General features: G+C 37.9%; 1 protein-coding gene across 6 annotated transcripts in view; it reads left to right on the top strand.

Annotated features, from left to right (window-relative positions):
* Window positions 1-14,115, top strand: part of PPP2R3B (protein phosphatase 2 regulatory subunit B''beta) — an 89,749-nt gene extending 75,634 nt beyond the window's left edge. For 4 of the 6 annotated variants that reach the window (XM_048859536.2, XM_048859530.2, XM_075131021.1 and 1 more), the window contains 4 exons: window positions 843-1,018; window positions 3,661-3,779; window positions 3,884-3,990; window positions 12,832-14,115. In XM_048859536.2, the coding sequence (XP_048715493.1) occupies window positions 843-1,018; window positions 3,661-3,779; window positions 3,884-3,990; window positions 12,832-12,976 (547 nt within the window). In that variant the 3' untranslated portion in view covers window positions 12,977-14,115. Of the gene's footprint in view, window positions 1-842; window positions 1,019-3,660; window positions 3,780-3,883; window positions 3,991-5,237; window positions 5,349-12,831 lie in introns of all 6 variants that reach the window. The other 2 variants (XM_075131023.1, XM_048859555.2) reach the window with 2 other exon arrangements.
* Window positions 14,116-15,018: the final 903 nt, after the last annotated feature.

Genomic DNA, 15,018 nt, shown 5'->3' with positions numbered 1-15,018 from the left:
TCTTTTAATGCCTATGAATATGGTTAACTGAGGCTATGTTTACATTACCACAATAAGTCTACCTACGCTACGCAACTTCAGCTATGTGAATAATGTGGCTGGAGTTGACGTATCTTAGGTGGAGTTACCCCAGGGTCTACACTGCGAGTGATAATAATTATCTGAAAAGACTTCTCGTCGGGGGTAGAGTACAGGGATTGACTAGAGAGCTATCTGCAGTCGATTTAGTGGGTCTTTACTGCCAGTGGATCGATCTCAGAGCGTTGATCCCTGCCATAGAGTAGACCTGCCCTAAGTAGTGCTGCTATTTTACGGGGTTATATTTTATTGCACCCTAATACTGAGTAGGGATAGGCTCGCAAATAATGAAACAAATTCTGCATTGCTATATGCTGTGAAAGACTTTAGTAAGAGCTGCATTATGACAGAGCAGAACTATGAGGTGTTGATGAAATATAAGGTAGTTCTTCAATGTGAACTTTTGTAGGAAGCCAGAATTTGACTTCACTTTCCATTGACTTCACTGGGAATTGTGGCCAAATATCAGAGGTGGAATTAGGTCCTCCTACCTACTTAATTTACAGGTATTTTTAAAATGCACAATATAGCTTACCCTGTATTGTACCTGAGTCAGCACCTGGTGAGAGAAGTGTTTATGCAGAAGTCTGCTGTATCATGATAGTCCATTCTTGACTTAATGCAAATCCCTACTAGGTATGCTTAAAGCTATGCAATGGGATCAGTGAGCTGTCCAATGTCTGTAAAAGTTTGTTTTTTTTTAAATTAAATGTTTGCAAAGAGTCATTCATGCAGTAAACAGTTAGTGTTATCACTTATTTCAGCATTGAATACTGGTTTCGCTGTATGGATCTTGATGGGGATGGTGCATTGTCTATGTATGAACTGGAGTACTTTTATGAGGAACAGTGTCAAAAACTGGATAACATGGCCATTGAACCTCTACCTTTTGAAGACTGTCTGTGTCAGATGCTGGATCTTGTAAAGCCACAATGTGATGGTAAGGGGCTTCTTTCCATTCTATAACTATTTATTTTCTGCTGCCTCAGATTAATTTGGTCTTTGCCTATGGGGTCATCACTGGGCTGTGTTGTGAATCTGCCTTTGCTAGTTGATCAAGCTTAATATTCCTAGTTAAGCAGAAGTAGCTGTTTACTGATCAGCCTAGAGTATCAGTCTGCTTTTATAGTAAGAATCAGATTGTTAGGCCTAATCTTAGTTACTAGTTCAGCAAAAAAAAAATTAGACCAGAAAATACTGATGTGGGTTAATAGTTCTGTAACGGGGGTCCTTCCACTGGAACATGTTTGTGCTTCTGAAATGACATGTCTGAGTGAATTGCTTTGCACATTAAAATCAAGAGGACCTCCCTTTTTAAAATTTAATTTAGTCTTTTATTTATATGAATCCATATGTTCCTTCTCATAGCTAGGTTGAGTGTGCTCAAAAATTGAAATCCTGTATCACTGACTGCGACCCAGGGCTGTCTGTCTCACTTTAACTGACAGGCTCCATACTGCAGCTATAGTATTCTCATTTCACTTGTGCTCCTGCGATGAAATATAATATTTAATAGTTCATTTATCTTTAATGTCTGTCAATTAGCTGTGGAATGACTTGTCCTAGACAAGGACAATACTTTTCAAACGTGGGTGCCTAATGCTAGTATCCTAAATCCATGTTTAGGCACCTAAAAAGTGGCCTGATCTTCAAAAGAGTTGAGCAGCTGACATTCAATTAAAATTCCGTAGGGGTTTACTGCATTTTAATCTTCCTAAATTTGACCCTTAGCTGATGAAACCTAGAGAAACTCAAGTTTAATATAGAAAATGTTATTCCTGATAAAAACTCTTAAATATTAAGTGAGCATCAGGCTGTAGCAACTGATCTATTCCACAGTTTTCCATAATCCAAGTAATTTTGTTTGCTTTTTCTAAACTCCTTAAGGTACTGAAGTGTGCAACAGTAATCTCTATCCCTTATTCTGTTTATTACCACGTTTTCAAGCCACTTTCATCTGCTCCACATGTTGCGTGTTGGAAGCTTTGGCTTCTAGCTCAGGATAAGGCTTTGGAGTCCATCAATCTGTTTGACACTACTTTTAGACAGCTTGACTCGTGTAATGTCTAAATGTGTAAATGTTTATCAAATAATAATCCTTATTTGGGCTGAACTTTTAGGCTTCCTGTAACCTATTTCAGTAACAACCAGCCTTGTATTGGTTTCCATCCAACAGATTTGCAGAGTAGACGCATGAAGTTCCAAACATATAATGTATTCACAAAATATCATTGTGTGGACTCAGTATTGTAGCATAAATTTCGGGCTGGTCTCCCTCTCTTGTGTTTGTTTTTTTAAGGCATAGGATGCATAGCTCAGTTCTCTCATCTTTCAGACAGCTATTAATTTTTCTTGTGGAACTAAATTTCAGTAACGCTTCCTTATTGACACTTTTTATGGTATTATCTATACATAGTCATATTTTTTTTCTAAGACATTTAAAGTGATCTTGCTAGATTTCATGCACTCAGTTCTTAGACATGCTTGGATTTTAATAGTCTCCAGGAGTGTGAATCTGTTGTACTTGCCTATAATTTTTGTTCACTGAACATAGTAATTATTTTGAAGTCTCACACTCACCACCCACCTTCCCTGCTCAAATTAAGGGCTATTTAAAGGTTACAAAACTTCTCTAAGGAGGTTGAAAAGAAACTGACTAAAGCACTAAATATGCTGTGAGTTGGGGAACTGCCCAGATATTAGATCCCTAAGGACAAGGGACTAACTAGCACCCTGTCAGGTGTTGAACAACCATCAACAGCCATTGTCCAGCAAGGGAGTTACAATTCAATGACTCACTTGCACTTTGCTAGTGTATGGTGAAGCTGGAGGGCTGAGGAAGGGGTAGTGAGAAAGGAGAGCTGCACTGCAGCTGAACAGGCTGTTCACTGGACTGGAGGAGGAAGAGGCAGGTGGTGGGATTGTAGCAGGAGAATAGTAGGAGAGGCTGTTGTGGAGAAATAGGTGAGGGACCAGGGGAAAATCCTGGGGGCAGATGGATCCCAGAAGAAGCTACGCTCACATCCAGGAAGACTTGCCTCCAGAAAGGAACGGTGCTTTTGTACATGTGGGGAAAATAAATAAGACAGCAGCGAGAGCACAAAACCAGCTGAGAAGTTGCTTCCAGCTGGTTCTGAAATAGCAGGAGCCCTTCAAACCCATAAGGGTTTAGAGAATGTCACCTTAACTAAGGAGTTAACCACCCTAAACATAGGCTTCAATCCTGCACGTGACCCCACACAAGCAGACACCTGTGCTTCAGTGATCAAATGTTGACTTGAAGCTTTAAATATTCAAGTTTATCATTAAACTAGTATTAAGGCAGATTGGGACCTGTTATAATTTCTTTATATAAGGCACCCACAGCATATCAATCAGTCTCCATCAAAATGGCTACTGAAAGTTGTAACTTTATCAGCACTGTTTCAGTTTAATCTTACAGATTTTTAGTTCTTGAGCAAAATGGTGACTTTTTCCTTTTAAATTTTCAACACATTTGCACTTTCAAAGAAGGGCTGAATCACAGCTCAATCAGTTTTTATTTTTTAATATTTTACTACTTATCTCTTAATCTTTTTCCAGAGAAAATTACTCTCCATGACTTAAAGAAGTGTAAGTTAGCAAATGTGTTCTTTGATACCTTTTTCAACATTGAAAAATACCTTGACCATGAGCAGAAGGATCAATTTTCTATGTTGAGGGTAAGTAAACTTTGTCTGGTTAAACACAAACATACAAAATGTAATACCATGCATTATGCATAAATTTAATGCATAAATAAAATGTTAAAACTGATTCTGTTCAGGATGGTGAAAATGAAAGCCAAGAGATTTCTGACTGGGAGAAATATGCTGCTGAAGAGTATGATATCCTGGTAGCTGAAGAGGCAGCTACTGACCAGTGGAATGATGGGTAAGAACGATGTGGGGAATGTTAATAGTACGAGTTAGCTAAATTAATTAGAGTACTGCGTATTAAACACCTTTGATGTCCATCATGACCTTGCTTCAACAGAGTCCCACTGTAGCAGTTCCATACCTAGCTATGTGGCCAAGGAACCCTTTTTGAGCAGTAAATTAGAGGGTATTGAGGGGCCCAGGAGGGCATCCTCATGCATCTAAAGCAGTACATTCCAATGACAGAGGTATAAGTGCTAAAACTAGTTGAAGTTTTACAAAGATTTTGTCAAAAAAGGTCCTTTTTCCAAATCAAGATCAACTTTTAAAAAAGCAGTTTCACAAAATTTATTTAAACATCAAAACTTTTCATTTACAGAAAAATCTGGTTTTCAATAAACAAAATGTGCAAATAAAAAACTTCAAAAAAACAAAGGGTCCACTTTGAACCCTGTAAGATAGAAACAACTTTAAACTAGTACACAACTCTATTTTTCTTCCTTCTCTAATAAATACCCCACCCATCTAATCATGCCTCAGCTACTCGCTATCCAACTGCTAGAGCAATCACAAAATCCAACATCTACCTTACTCCATGCTAGTCTTTCAAATGTAGTTTTTAATAGTCTAAATACTTTTATATAGTAAGTATTTAGGACTAAGGGTCTGTGTTTGCTGTTGTAGCTTTAGACCACTACTTAAATTTTTGCCTTTTTTTAAAGTTGCCGTCGGCCTCAACAAGATGTAAGATCTGTCTGGAAAAATAAAGGATGTTGATGTTCCTGGGTTTCCCACAGCAGATGGGCATGAAAAGTGCCTTTATGCCTCATTCAGTTAAATGCTATGGCACCTGCAAAATCTTCTCGGGAAAGGACCAGAAAGACTGCAAGCCTCTGTTCTAGAGCTTGTTTGCGCAAGAGGTTCTAGTAGCTTGAGTCCAAGAGGCCTCTTAAAAAGATGTGTCCAGGCATAAGTAATGAGCCTTTTGCAAATTCCCAGGCTGAAAGACCACTATTGCTTAAATGTTACTGGTATCCTGAATGTGTGCTTTTAGGAGTCAGTGCAAACACTGTATGTGTAAATACCTATTGGAAAATGGAAGGAAAAATAAATCCCAACACCATGGAGATAAACTGAAACTGGTTATATTTCTTAGTTTCATACTTGTAAATCTAGCATCTATAACATGCCGCCACAGTAAAGTAATCAGATGTTCCTTCAGATTCAGCTATTAGTGGTTTTATGTTCTTCTGTTTTTACCAGAAAAAAAACCCTGCATCAGCAGAACACTGACATTCCTTCTGTAACAATTTTAGGGATTCTGATTTCTCTGACTACTAGCCTTGCCCCACACTAGGGTAAGGAAATGTTAAGGTAAGGATGCTTGTTTTGAGAAGGTCCAGAGGTTCCCACTGGTGCAGGGCTGCATGTTTCTAAATATCACATCCTTCCATAAGATCCAGAGTTGAGTTTAATTAATGTTCTTAATTTCTACCCTCTCAACTGGGGATGTTGATGCTTAGGAGGAGAGAAGTTATTAGAGTATGGTTTAACTGATGTTTCCCTACGAAGTTTGCTAAATATTTCTGTAGGCATAATTTACCATGTTTCTACACAGTCTTGCTTCTCAGTGTTTTCTTGCTATATAACTTGCACCACTCATTGCCTTAAGATTTAATTTTCTGACCCTTTAATCATTGAGGTGGGTGTTTTTAAAGTTACAGTAGATTCTTCTGATTAGCAACCAGCCTCAGTTGCCAGCAAAAAATTGTCATTATCGGGCAGTTGCCAATAAGTGAAAGGCAAGTTTTTGAGACTACAGCCAGGGAAGGAAGCACTAGGATGTGCCTTTCCTGACTGCAAACCTGCCTATGGGGAAGGGGGCTGCTTCCTGGATGCAGGGGCTTTCTATAGGTAGCAGAGGTGGTAGGGGCCCACAGAGATGCACAGTACCTCTCCATTTGCTTTCTGGGGGTTAGGGCTCAGCATGTCCCAGCACTGTATTCCGTGTGCAGCCCCACTAGGGAAGGTGCAGGGAGAGGTACCATGCCCACAGCCTCCCTTCCCAGCCTGTAGCCCATACCTCCTGCGTATGGCCCCAAGTGTGTGGGCACCAGCCGCAGGCAGAACTGCAAGACTGCATCTAGGGAAGGCATAGCCCAAAACTTCTTCCCTGGCTGCAGCCTTGCAAAGCTGCCTGCAGTTGGGGCCTTTCTTCCAAAGAACAAGCAGCATGCATTGCCAATACCTGAATCCCATTAACACTGAAATCACTAGGACGTTGCTATTAACTGGAAGTTATTAATATTCAGGTTGCTATTAAGCAGAATCTACTGTACTGGCTTCCTAATTTACTTTAATCTTTCAAGTGAGGCAGTGCATTTTTGTTACCTGATCGGAGCCAGCATGGATAAAATACTCTTCCTTTTATACAATCTTTTAGAAAAAATAGATACTGGATTTCTTTATTTAAATGTAATACAAGTTTATTTTTTTAAATAAACCTGTTTAAAATTTTTTGAAATTGATAATATGTTAAGGCCTAAACGTGTTACAAATAACTATTAAAATCATTTACATTAAATACAAAAAGTAGTATTAAGCAGTACGCATTTGCCGCCAAGCTTTAAAGAAAGTCAAACCACTGAACTAGTTGAAATCACTAGCTGAGCCGCTGGAACCAGAGTTTGTTGAAGTGCTAAACCAGCAAGTGTGCAGAGAATTTTTTTTTTTCAATTTATTCAACTAGTTCAAGTCAGTGACTAGCATATTCAAAGTTAAGAAGCCAGTTGGGAGTTGTAAAAACAAGAAAGCTTTTTTTCTCTTCCAATCTATAAATACAAATTTGGTATGAAAATATGAGATCTTCTAGTTGTAAAATCTTGAGGGACAGGGTGACCAGAAACAAATCAGTTCAGTAACTACAGATAATGCTTCCTTTGTCTAATAACTCCATTTTAAATGCAAAATGTTTTCATATACCTTTTTCCTTGTGTCCAGCACATTTAAGGTAGTTCTAGTTTTTTAAAATGCTGTTTTATGCATTTTTAATTGAATTTGAATTTCCATCCAAATAGAGCTTGACAAAATTCACAAGTTTTTTAATCTAGTAAAAAAAGTAACCTCTATAATTTCTTAATTAAATGTGTTTAACTATAGTGTATCCTCCTGGTTAGCAAAAAGAAGCACCAAATTTAATGCAAAGGCTATATTTAGTTGCAAATCAGTGTATTTTAATGGTTACCAACCAAAGAGAATGTCTTTCCTTAAGAAAATAACTAATATATAAATGCAAAATACAATTAAAATTGATGACTTAAATCAGAAAGCAGGAAACCTAGATTTAAGTCATGATTTAAAGCACATAGTCTGGACTTCCCTGAGCCTCTGAATGCCAGATGCTGGGACTGGATGATAGGGGATCACTTGATAATTGCCCTGTTCTGTTCATTCCCTGTGAAGCATCTGCCCTTGGCCACTGTTGGAAGATAAGATACTGGGGTAGGTGGACCATTGGTCTGAGCTGGTATGGCCATTCTTATGTTGATTTAAACAGGTCCCCCGATTGAAACTACCAATATTTATAACTTACTGATCTTTTTTTATTGGGCTTTTCTGCCTAGATCCTACATTATCAATTTAGAGACCATTGGCTTGGAAGTGCCAAATGAATATATCTCTAATGCAGCAAAACTAGGACAGCTACTAAAATCCATGTGTACAGTAATAGGTTGAAGTTGGCAAGTGAGTTACTAGAAGACTCAAAGCAAACAAATATTAGTGTTTAAGGAGTAGGACAAGATAAGTTTTGTAGTCAATTTAGAGTTGGCTCACAGTTTAAATGCTGTTAAAACAAGGTTTTATAAAACCAAAGACCAGTAAAAATGTTTTTACAATTTTAATATTCCAAAGAAACAGTTAAATAAACCTTTTCTCTGTAGTGTAAGAACCTGAAAATGAAGCAGACTTCATTTGACTTTGTTGAGGCCAAGAGAAATGCAAGATTATAAATAGTGATGAGTAAACTGATTTTAAAATAGAGCTTTTCTTACAATAGATGACGAAATTGGCATATGGCTTTAAGTTACTGCAGTATATAAAGGAACTGATTAGCCTCCTGATCTCTTGTTTACTTTTGTAAGTGGTAATGTTGGCCTTTCTTCATGTATGCAACTCTCTGAAAATCCAAATTTGTTTTTAAATTCAGCATAAAGTTTGTTCCAATTAATCCTTTGGGAATATCAGTGGTGATATCAGAGGATTCAGTACAGTCCTATCTAGAAACAGGGCATTCCAGTACAGATTTTAACCTTTCTTTTTTAGATTGAGAATTCCTATTAATTTGAATGGTGTTTGGAAAGTGAGAGGAAAAAATAAAGGACCTAGACAAAAATATTTTACCTATAAAACTTTAAATAAATCTGTCTGAAGTTTCTGATATGGTGGGTGTGTGGGCTGGGCTCCTTAGTAATTAAGAAATAACCAAAGTACTGCATAAATGCTGGCATATGGGCAACTTGAGGAGTGTTTGTTTAAATACCCTTTTGAGTATATGGGGGTCTTAAACCAGGAATAATAGAATGGTAGTGCAGGATGAACATCTTATTTACTCTCGTCCAAAGTGCAGATATCTTCTAGCATGGAATAGAAATTGGTTAACTTTGCAGTATAGGACAGCGTCTATGGGCTGCCACCCCTTATGACTGAAAAAAGTTTTTGCCACCTCTTTCCTTACTGTGCCATGTGTGCACAGTGGCATAAATGCAAAGAGTACATTCTGGGTGTTTACTTTTTTCGAAGAATCTATTTCAGTCTCCAAAAGAAGGAATTAATGGTGTAGAAGACTGTAAATTATAGTGTCTGTTAGGAACCCCATAATCATGGCTGAAGAGTCACTTTCATTGTAAACCCTTGTTTTCAGGCGCACATAAGTGAAAAATTTAACCTTTAGGATGAAGTTTCTCATGCTTGTTCTCAGCCATGTAATGAATATTTTGGGAAAATTTTGAGATTGTTTGGCTGCTTTTTAGGATTATCTGAATATGAAAAGATGTCTCGTACTGAAGACATTTTCCGATGCATTATTTTGTGCCCCAGAACTCAAACAGCTTCTTAATTTACAATATCCATCAACTGAATCTTAAATGGGGACAAATATATTCTGATGTATGAAAATTTATTCTGATTACAAAGAATGAAACAAAGTACTAAATATTTGAATTCTGTGCATACACAGTGTGGACATTCCATTGATTTAACACACCAAGCTGTGGAGTTCCACTTACATGTTTATAAATATCCAGGACTTTGCCACATTGATTTTAGTGATCAAGGTTAAGACTGAGCCTTTATATACCTTAACTAGGTATCCTTATTTCTGAATTCACAGTCACTGTTTACCTTCTCTTCGAAGGCACCTGAAACTTTACAGCCAGGGACTCATGATAGAGCCTGACAGACATGGTGGACCCATTCAGATGTTACGTTAGCAGTAAATTCAGTCTCTAATTCTCTCACCTCTACCTTAAATTGACATAGCTGGGCCCAGTAACCATGGTGGCATCTAGCTGCCCCCATTCTAAAATTTCTAATATCTGGGATGCACAAAGCAACTTGGATGTGAGATCTTGTGATCATGTATATGCGTTTTTGGAAACATATTGAAAAACTAATGCAGTTGTGTTGCTTAATTGTGCCATCTCTTACTTTTTTATAATGGCAGTGACTAGAATCAGCATTTCTATATTGCTGGCTTTCAGCACTGCTGTCACCCAGCTGTTCTGCCTCTCAAAACAAAATGCTGAAGGGGCCACACTTAAAGCACTGCCACCAGCATATTGCACTGATCCTTTACAGTGTGAGTGTGTGGGCAGTGATTGTCACTGAGACAGGTGCACATGTACTAGAGTGATGAGAGCCATAGAAAAGCCTATAAATATACAAAACTCTATTCTGTTCTAGAAATTCAAGAGAAAATTCTGAAGTAGGGATCTCACCTCTGCTTAGCTCACTCTATATAAATGGCTGCTGTAATAATCAATTTTCCAGCTTTTAAGACTTTCTCACAAGTCCATTTCTGACCTGTAGCGCAATTCACTTGCTGTGAGACTTCTGCTTCTGTCTTCCCATGCCAGCTTCCATGCTGTCACCTACTTGTGTGCCCCGGCTGCTGGTCTACTGAAGAAACACGATGCTAGTACAAACAATGGTAACAGCATTAAAGTTGGGATTTTTCTGTGAGCAGATTCTCTGGTTGGTATACCGTACTGTGACAACCTGGCCTACTGGAAATTCACTCCAGGGAGGACAGGTGGAGCCATGGCCTATCCAACAGGGGAGGGCATCTTTAATTACCTTTATGCTGTGGGCTCTGCCAGTGGAGTTCTACCTTGTATTTTAGAATCAAAATGGCAGATTTTGATCTTTCTCTAGATCCCACTTCTTGTTCCACTGAAAACAGAGGTGTTTTGTGTCTTATCCCACTTAGAAAGTGGTATCTCCCACATGGCTGATTCTGACTGACCTGGTATTCAAAGGGAAGGAGAAGGGTAACTGAGCTCTCTGTACTTTATCTGATCAACAAAGTATATGGTTGGAAGGAATGTGGGGGTGGGGGCATCTATCTTTTTTTCAGCTCTTCTTTTTCACATTGGCATTCCCAAACGCTGGCTAGCAGACAAATACATTTTGTGAGCAAAAACTTACAGAAGGGATGCTTCTTTGGAGGGACTGAGCTCTGCTGACCAGACAGTCCACCAAGTTGTGCCTGTAAAACTTGTGAAAATCTGGGTCAGTACTCCTATTCAGAGTGTCTGTGTGACAGGTACTGTTCAGTAGTAAGTCCAATAGCAAGTGTGGATTTCAGCCCCAGCCTGGAATAGGCTGCAAAGAAATTAATAGCAACAGTACTATTAAAGCTTTCTTACTGGACTGTGTAATTGCACAGTCCTTCACAGATGCCCAACTAAAGTTGTGCAACAATTTAAAATGAGTATTTTTACACACAGATCTAGTCTCTGTTCTGTAACCAGATGGACATAGTGTGAAAGGGTGTTAATCAGTGAATTCTGTCTTCTCGGCACCATTTGCTGTGAGCCAATTAATATAAGTGAGAAGCAGTGGATCTGAGACATTACACTTAAGTTTTTAAGGCTTTTACACACTTGTCAGGGAAAATTGACTCGTGTGTTCTATTTTTAATTTGTTTAAAGTAGAAGCTTTACCCTCTCCCACTCCAGCACAGGCACATTTACACAGCTGTGTGGCTAAATCCCATTTAGCCCTTGAAATATCTCTGCTAACATTTATAATGATTAGAGTTGTGTGGAGAACAGAAATTTTGTTTCATGGAAGATTTTGAAATTTTCTTTCATTCCAGTGTAGAAACCTAGAATTTCTAAACTCTTTGTGAAAGAAAATTCTGAAATAAAAATTAATTTGGGATTGATTGAAATGTTTCATTTCAATTTTGACATTATAATGTGATACAAAATTTAAAATTGAAAGTCGTTATTGAAAGGAAAAATTGAAATTTTTTGTCCCAAAAAATGTCAAAATGGGATGTTCTGGCAGTGTGAAACTTTTTTCATTTTCTCTTCTATGTGAAATTTTGATGAAATCAATACAATTTCACAGTATTTCATTTGAGATGATGAATTCTCTGAGGGAAAATGATTACACCTAACTTTTTCTGACCAGCAATTCTATTTTAGGGTTGTCAAGTGGATTCCTGGTATAAAAACCGTATAGGCTGAGGGGTAATCTTTGATCTGTCAGTTGCTGGAAGAATGATCTTGTGATTTGCCATGTAATGCCACTTTAGGGTGTGATTCAAAGCCCATTGAAGGCAATGGAAAGATTCCCACTAACTTCAGTGGGGATTGAATCTCTTTAGTGTCTCTGTATACCAGCTTGTCCTTGCTGTTCCTTGTTGAGGAGGCAACAGACAGAGCAACTGTTCTCAGTAAGTACTCAAAGTGCTCCTTTCTGTAGGAAGACAGCATCTTGCAGAATGATGGCATTCAGTGGTAGTTTGGATGACAAATGTGAACCTAAGATACCCCTGGCTCAGAAAATGACTGAGGCATGATAAATGGTATTTTTAAACTGGTCATGAGATGCACTGCTTCCTGGGTGCTAGAAACTGGGGGTCATTCAGAAAACTACTTAGAATTCTCTCAGTTTTGGAGTGGGATGCCCAGTTAAAGCAACGGTGCTGAAACTGATCTTTCTGGATACTGCCAAAATCAGTGGAAATCATTCTCTTGATCTGGATACATTTAGCATTTATCAAGTAGCTATTTGTCATTAATGAAAAAAAGTTGCTTTTGTTTTCTCGCATCTGCTTAGTTTGACTTACCACCTGCTTTCTACCACTGGGTTGTTGTGGCTTCTTCCTCATTAGGCGCACTTTTAATAACATTGTAGCTTCACTATCCTTCACATTTTGATATGTTTCCAAATCTAATTTCTACCCTTCTAAAGAAGGGAATTTGTTTCTTGTCAAGTACATGTATGTGGTGCATTTGGCGGTCTCTAGCTCTGACCTATCTTATGAGCTTGAGTCCTTTTAATTGATTCAATTCCTAGTATGTCTGGTGTAAATTTTATGAAAAGGGGTACGAAATCTCATAACGTTTGACCTAGAGAGTAAATTAGCCAATACAACAGCCATGGTAACTTCCTTGAGCGTTGCTACATTCAAACCTAAGTTTACCTACACTTATGTGCTACTTAACTTTTGTGGGAAGTAAATCTCTTAAAGAAGGTGCATCACTAGTACACTAATGCCTGCCCACTTCCTTGTGATTCTGGACCTTTCTTTAATTCTTCTTTTTATTCCTTGTCTCTTTCCTAGTTATGAGGCAGAGCTGAATCCTGTAGACCATCAGAAGGCCAATGTCCTAAAATTTCAGATGGAGAAAAGACCTTTCTTTGAAATGCCATCCCATCTGGCTGATGTAGACTTGGATGACTATGATTATGAAGAGGACTTTGAGTGATTCTGATAACACTTGCAGAAGGAAAAGGACAGTCTGCAGCAGGTCTGCTACACATGTATAAAAATTCAGTGGATTTGTCTTGACAGAAAGTAAACTTAGTTCTTTGTGCTACAAAATTAATTAGGTTATCATTTAAAGAAAATGAAGTGCATTTGTATGGAATGACAAAACTTTTTTGTATTTATTCAGTAGTTTATAGCTTGTAAAATAGATTAAAATATTTATTTATAGATGTTGCATAATTCCGTAATGGAAGAGTAACCATATTTGAGTTCTTCTGTAAAGTACTCTATTGGTTTTAAGAAATGACTATATAATTCTCTCTAGAGTTGATACATAGTGCACTGACCACCTTCATTCTGTACCTGTGAACCGAAGTCCCTGTGCTAGGATGGGAAATAAGGAGACTGCTTGTGCAGTGCTTGTGCTCTCATGGCAAAAATCTAGTAACAGTATCATTGGTAAAAAGAATGAGAGTAGCTGTGAGTGACTGATTTGGCTCAGTATTTTTGAGTAGTTTCATTGGACAAGCCGAATACATTAGTGCACAACGTAGCTTCTCCTCTTTCCTTTCCACCCCCTCATTTTATTTGCCCCAACTTTAACTTTGCCCTTTTAAACTTCAAGTCCTTTCATTGATGTCCATTCTCGAATACCGAAGTCTGTTTTAGTGTTCATACTTGACGCCAAAATGGGTATTTTACTCCATGTAGAAGGAACCAATTTTTTTAAACCTTGTATAAATGTTACTTGATCTGTGATGTGCACTAATTTGTGGGCATTCAGTGTTTTTGTTTGTTCCTCCTTTTCAGTGGTTAGCTATTGACACATTCCATAAATATTCAAACAAATAGTGTCACAGCAGCTTGAAATTGTCTTCTCACCTGCCTACCTATGGCAAGAGATTGCTTACTAGACAAGTTGACGTTTGTTACTCAATTAAATCAGAAGGTTGTAGTGCCTTGAAATGTAAGTGAGAATTTAGGTATGGAACGTTTTCAGCAATACTTTACTGCTAAACAGATTTTCATGTAAAATGTACAAAAAGATGTAAGTTATTTTTGTTTGCGGTGTAAATCTGTTTAAAATGTTTAAAGGATCATGTTTGTATTTTGAAATAAAGATTTTCATACATGTAATCTACTTGTACTCACTTATTACAGACAGCAAATGTCTTAGTATTTTAATTTCAAGATGCCTTATAAAAAATATTACAGGTTATCCATGTGTGTACACGCTTCTTTAAAGCTTGAATCAGTTTGGCATACTTATTCAGAACTAAAATCTGAAAAAATCCGTAGGAGTTTTCCACGACTTGAGGAAGGCAATATGTTTCGAAACTGCAGGAAGGTTGCTGTAACAAAATGATCAGGATATTGTGTGATGATTGAAGATACTTTGTAACCCAAGTTATATCTCAATGTCACATAATGAAAGAATACCCTTTTTGTAACATGAGCTCTGGTGTTGATTTCCAGTACCAGAGTGTAATAAGAGAAAATGCAAGCAGCATTCTAATCACTTAATCAGGATTATAAATAGAACCCAGTCTACAAGTTATTGTCTAGTGGAAGTTCACACAAATCAAGTTCTGCAGTCTTGTAACACTTTGCAGTCACCAACGAAGTCTGACCCTGAAGCCTAATTTCTCAGCAGGGCTCCTACAGACTTAATTTCAAGCTTCATCCTTCATGGTATTCAGGGGGTCATGACGATTTGCCTTGCCATGAGTACGCTGACTTCTCAGTGCAAGCTCAGCTACAACTTTGAAACATGAAGGTTGTAGGCTGTTGTGCTCCCCACCACCTGGCTCCCTTATAGAAGCCAACTTGTAAAAGCATTTGTAAACATAGACGTGCTTCTAATGGCCTAGTTCTCCTCACGAGCTGATATTCCTGCCCTTAAAGTGCAGCTCTAGTCTGAAAAATGGCAAAGTACAGTAGTATGAGGTTCCTATGTTAGACCTCTCAGCAGTGGCTTTTTTTATTTTTTTTAAATGGCCAGTTTTACAGAGAATCTGTCATTCTGGTCTTCTTTCACTG

Source organism: Caretta caretta, chromosome 1 (genome assembly GCF_965140235.1).
Source record: "Caretta caretta isolate rCarCar2 chromosome 1, rCarCar1.hap1, whole genome shotgun sequence".
Classification (NCBI taxonomy): Eukaryota; Metazoa; Chordata; order Testudines; family Cheloniidae; genus Caretta; species Caretta caretta.
Note: the sequence above shows the minus strand (reverse complement) of the source record. Positions and strands in the feature narration are given on the sequence as shown.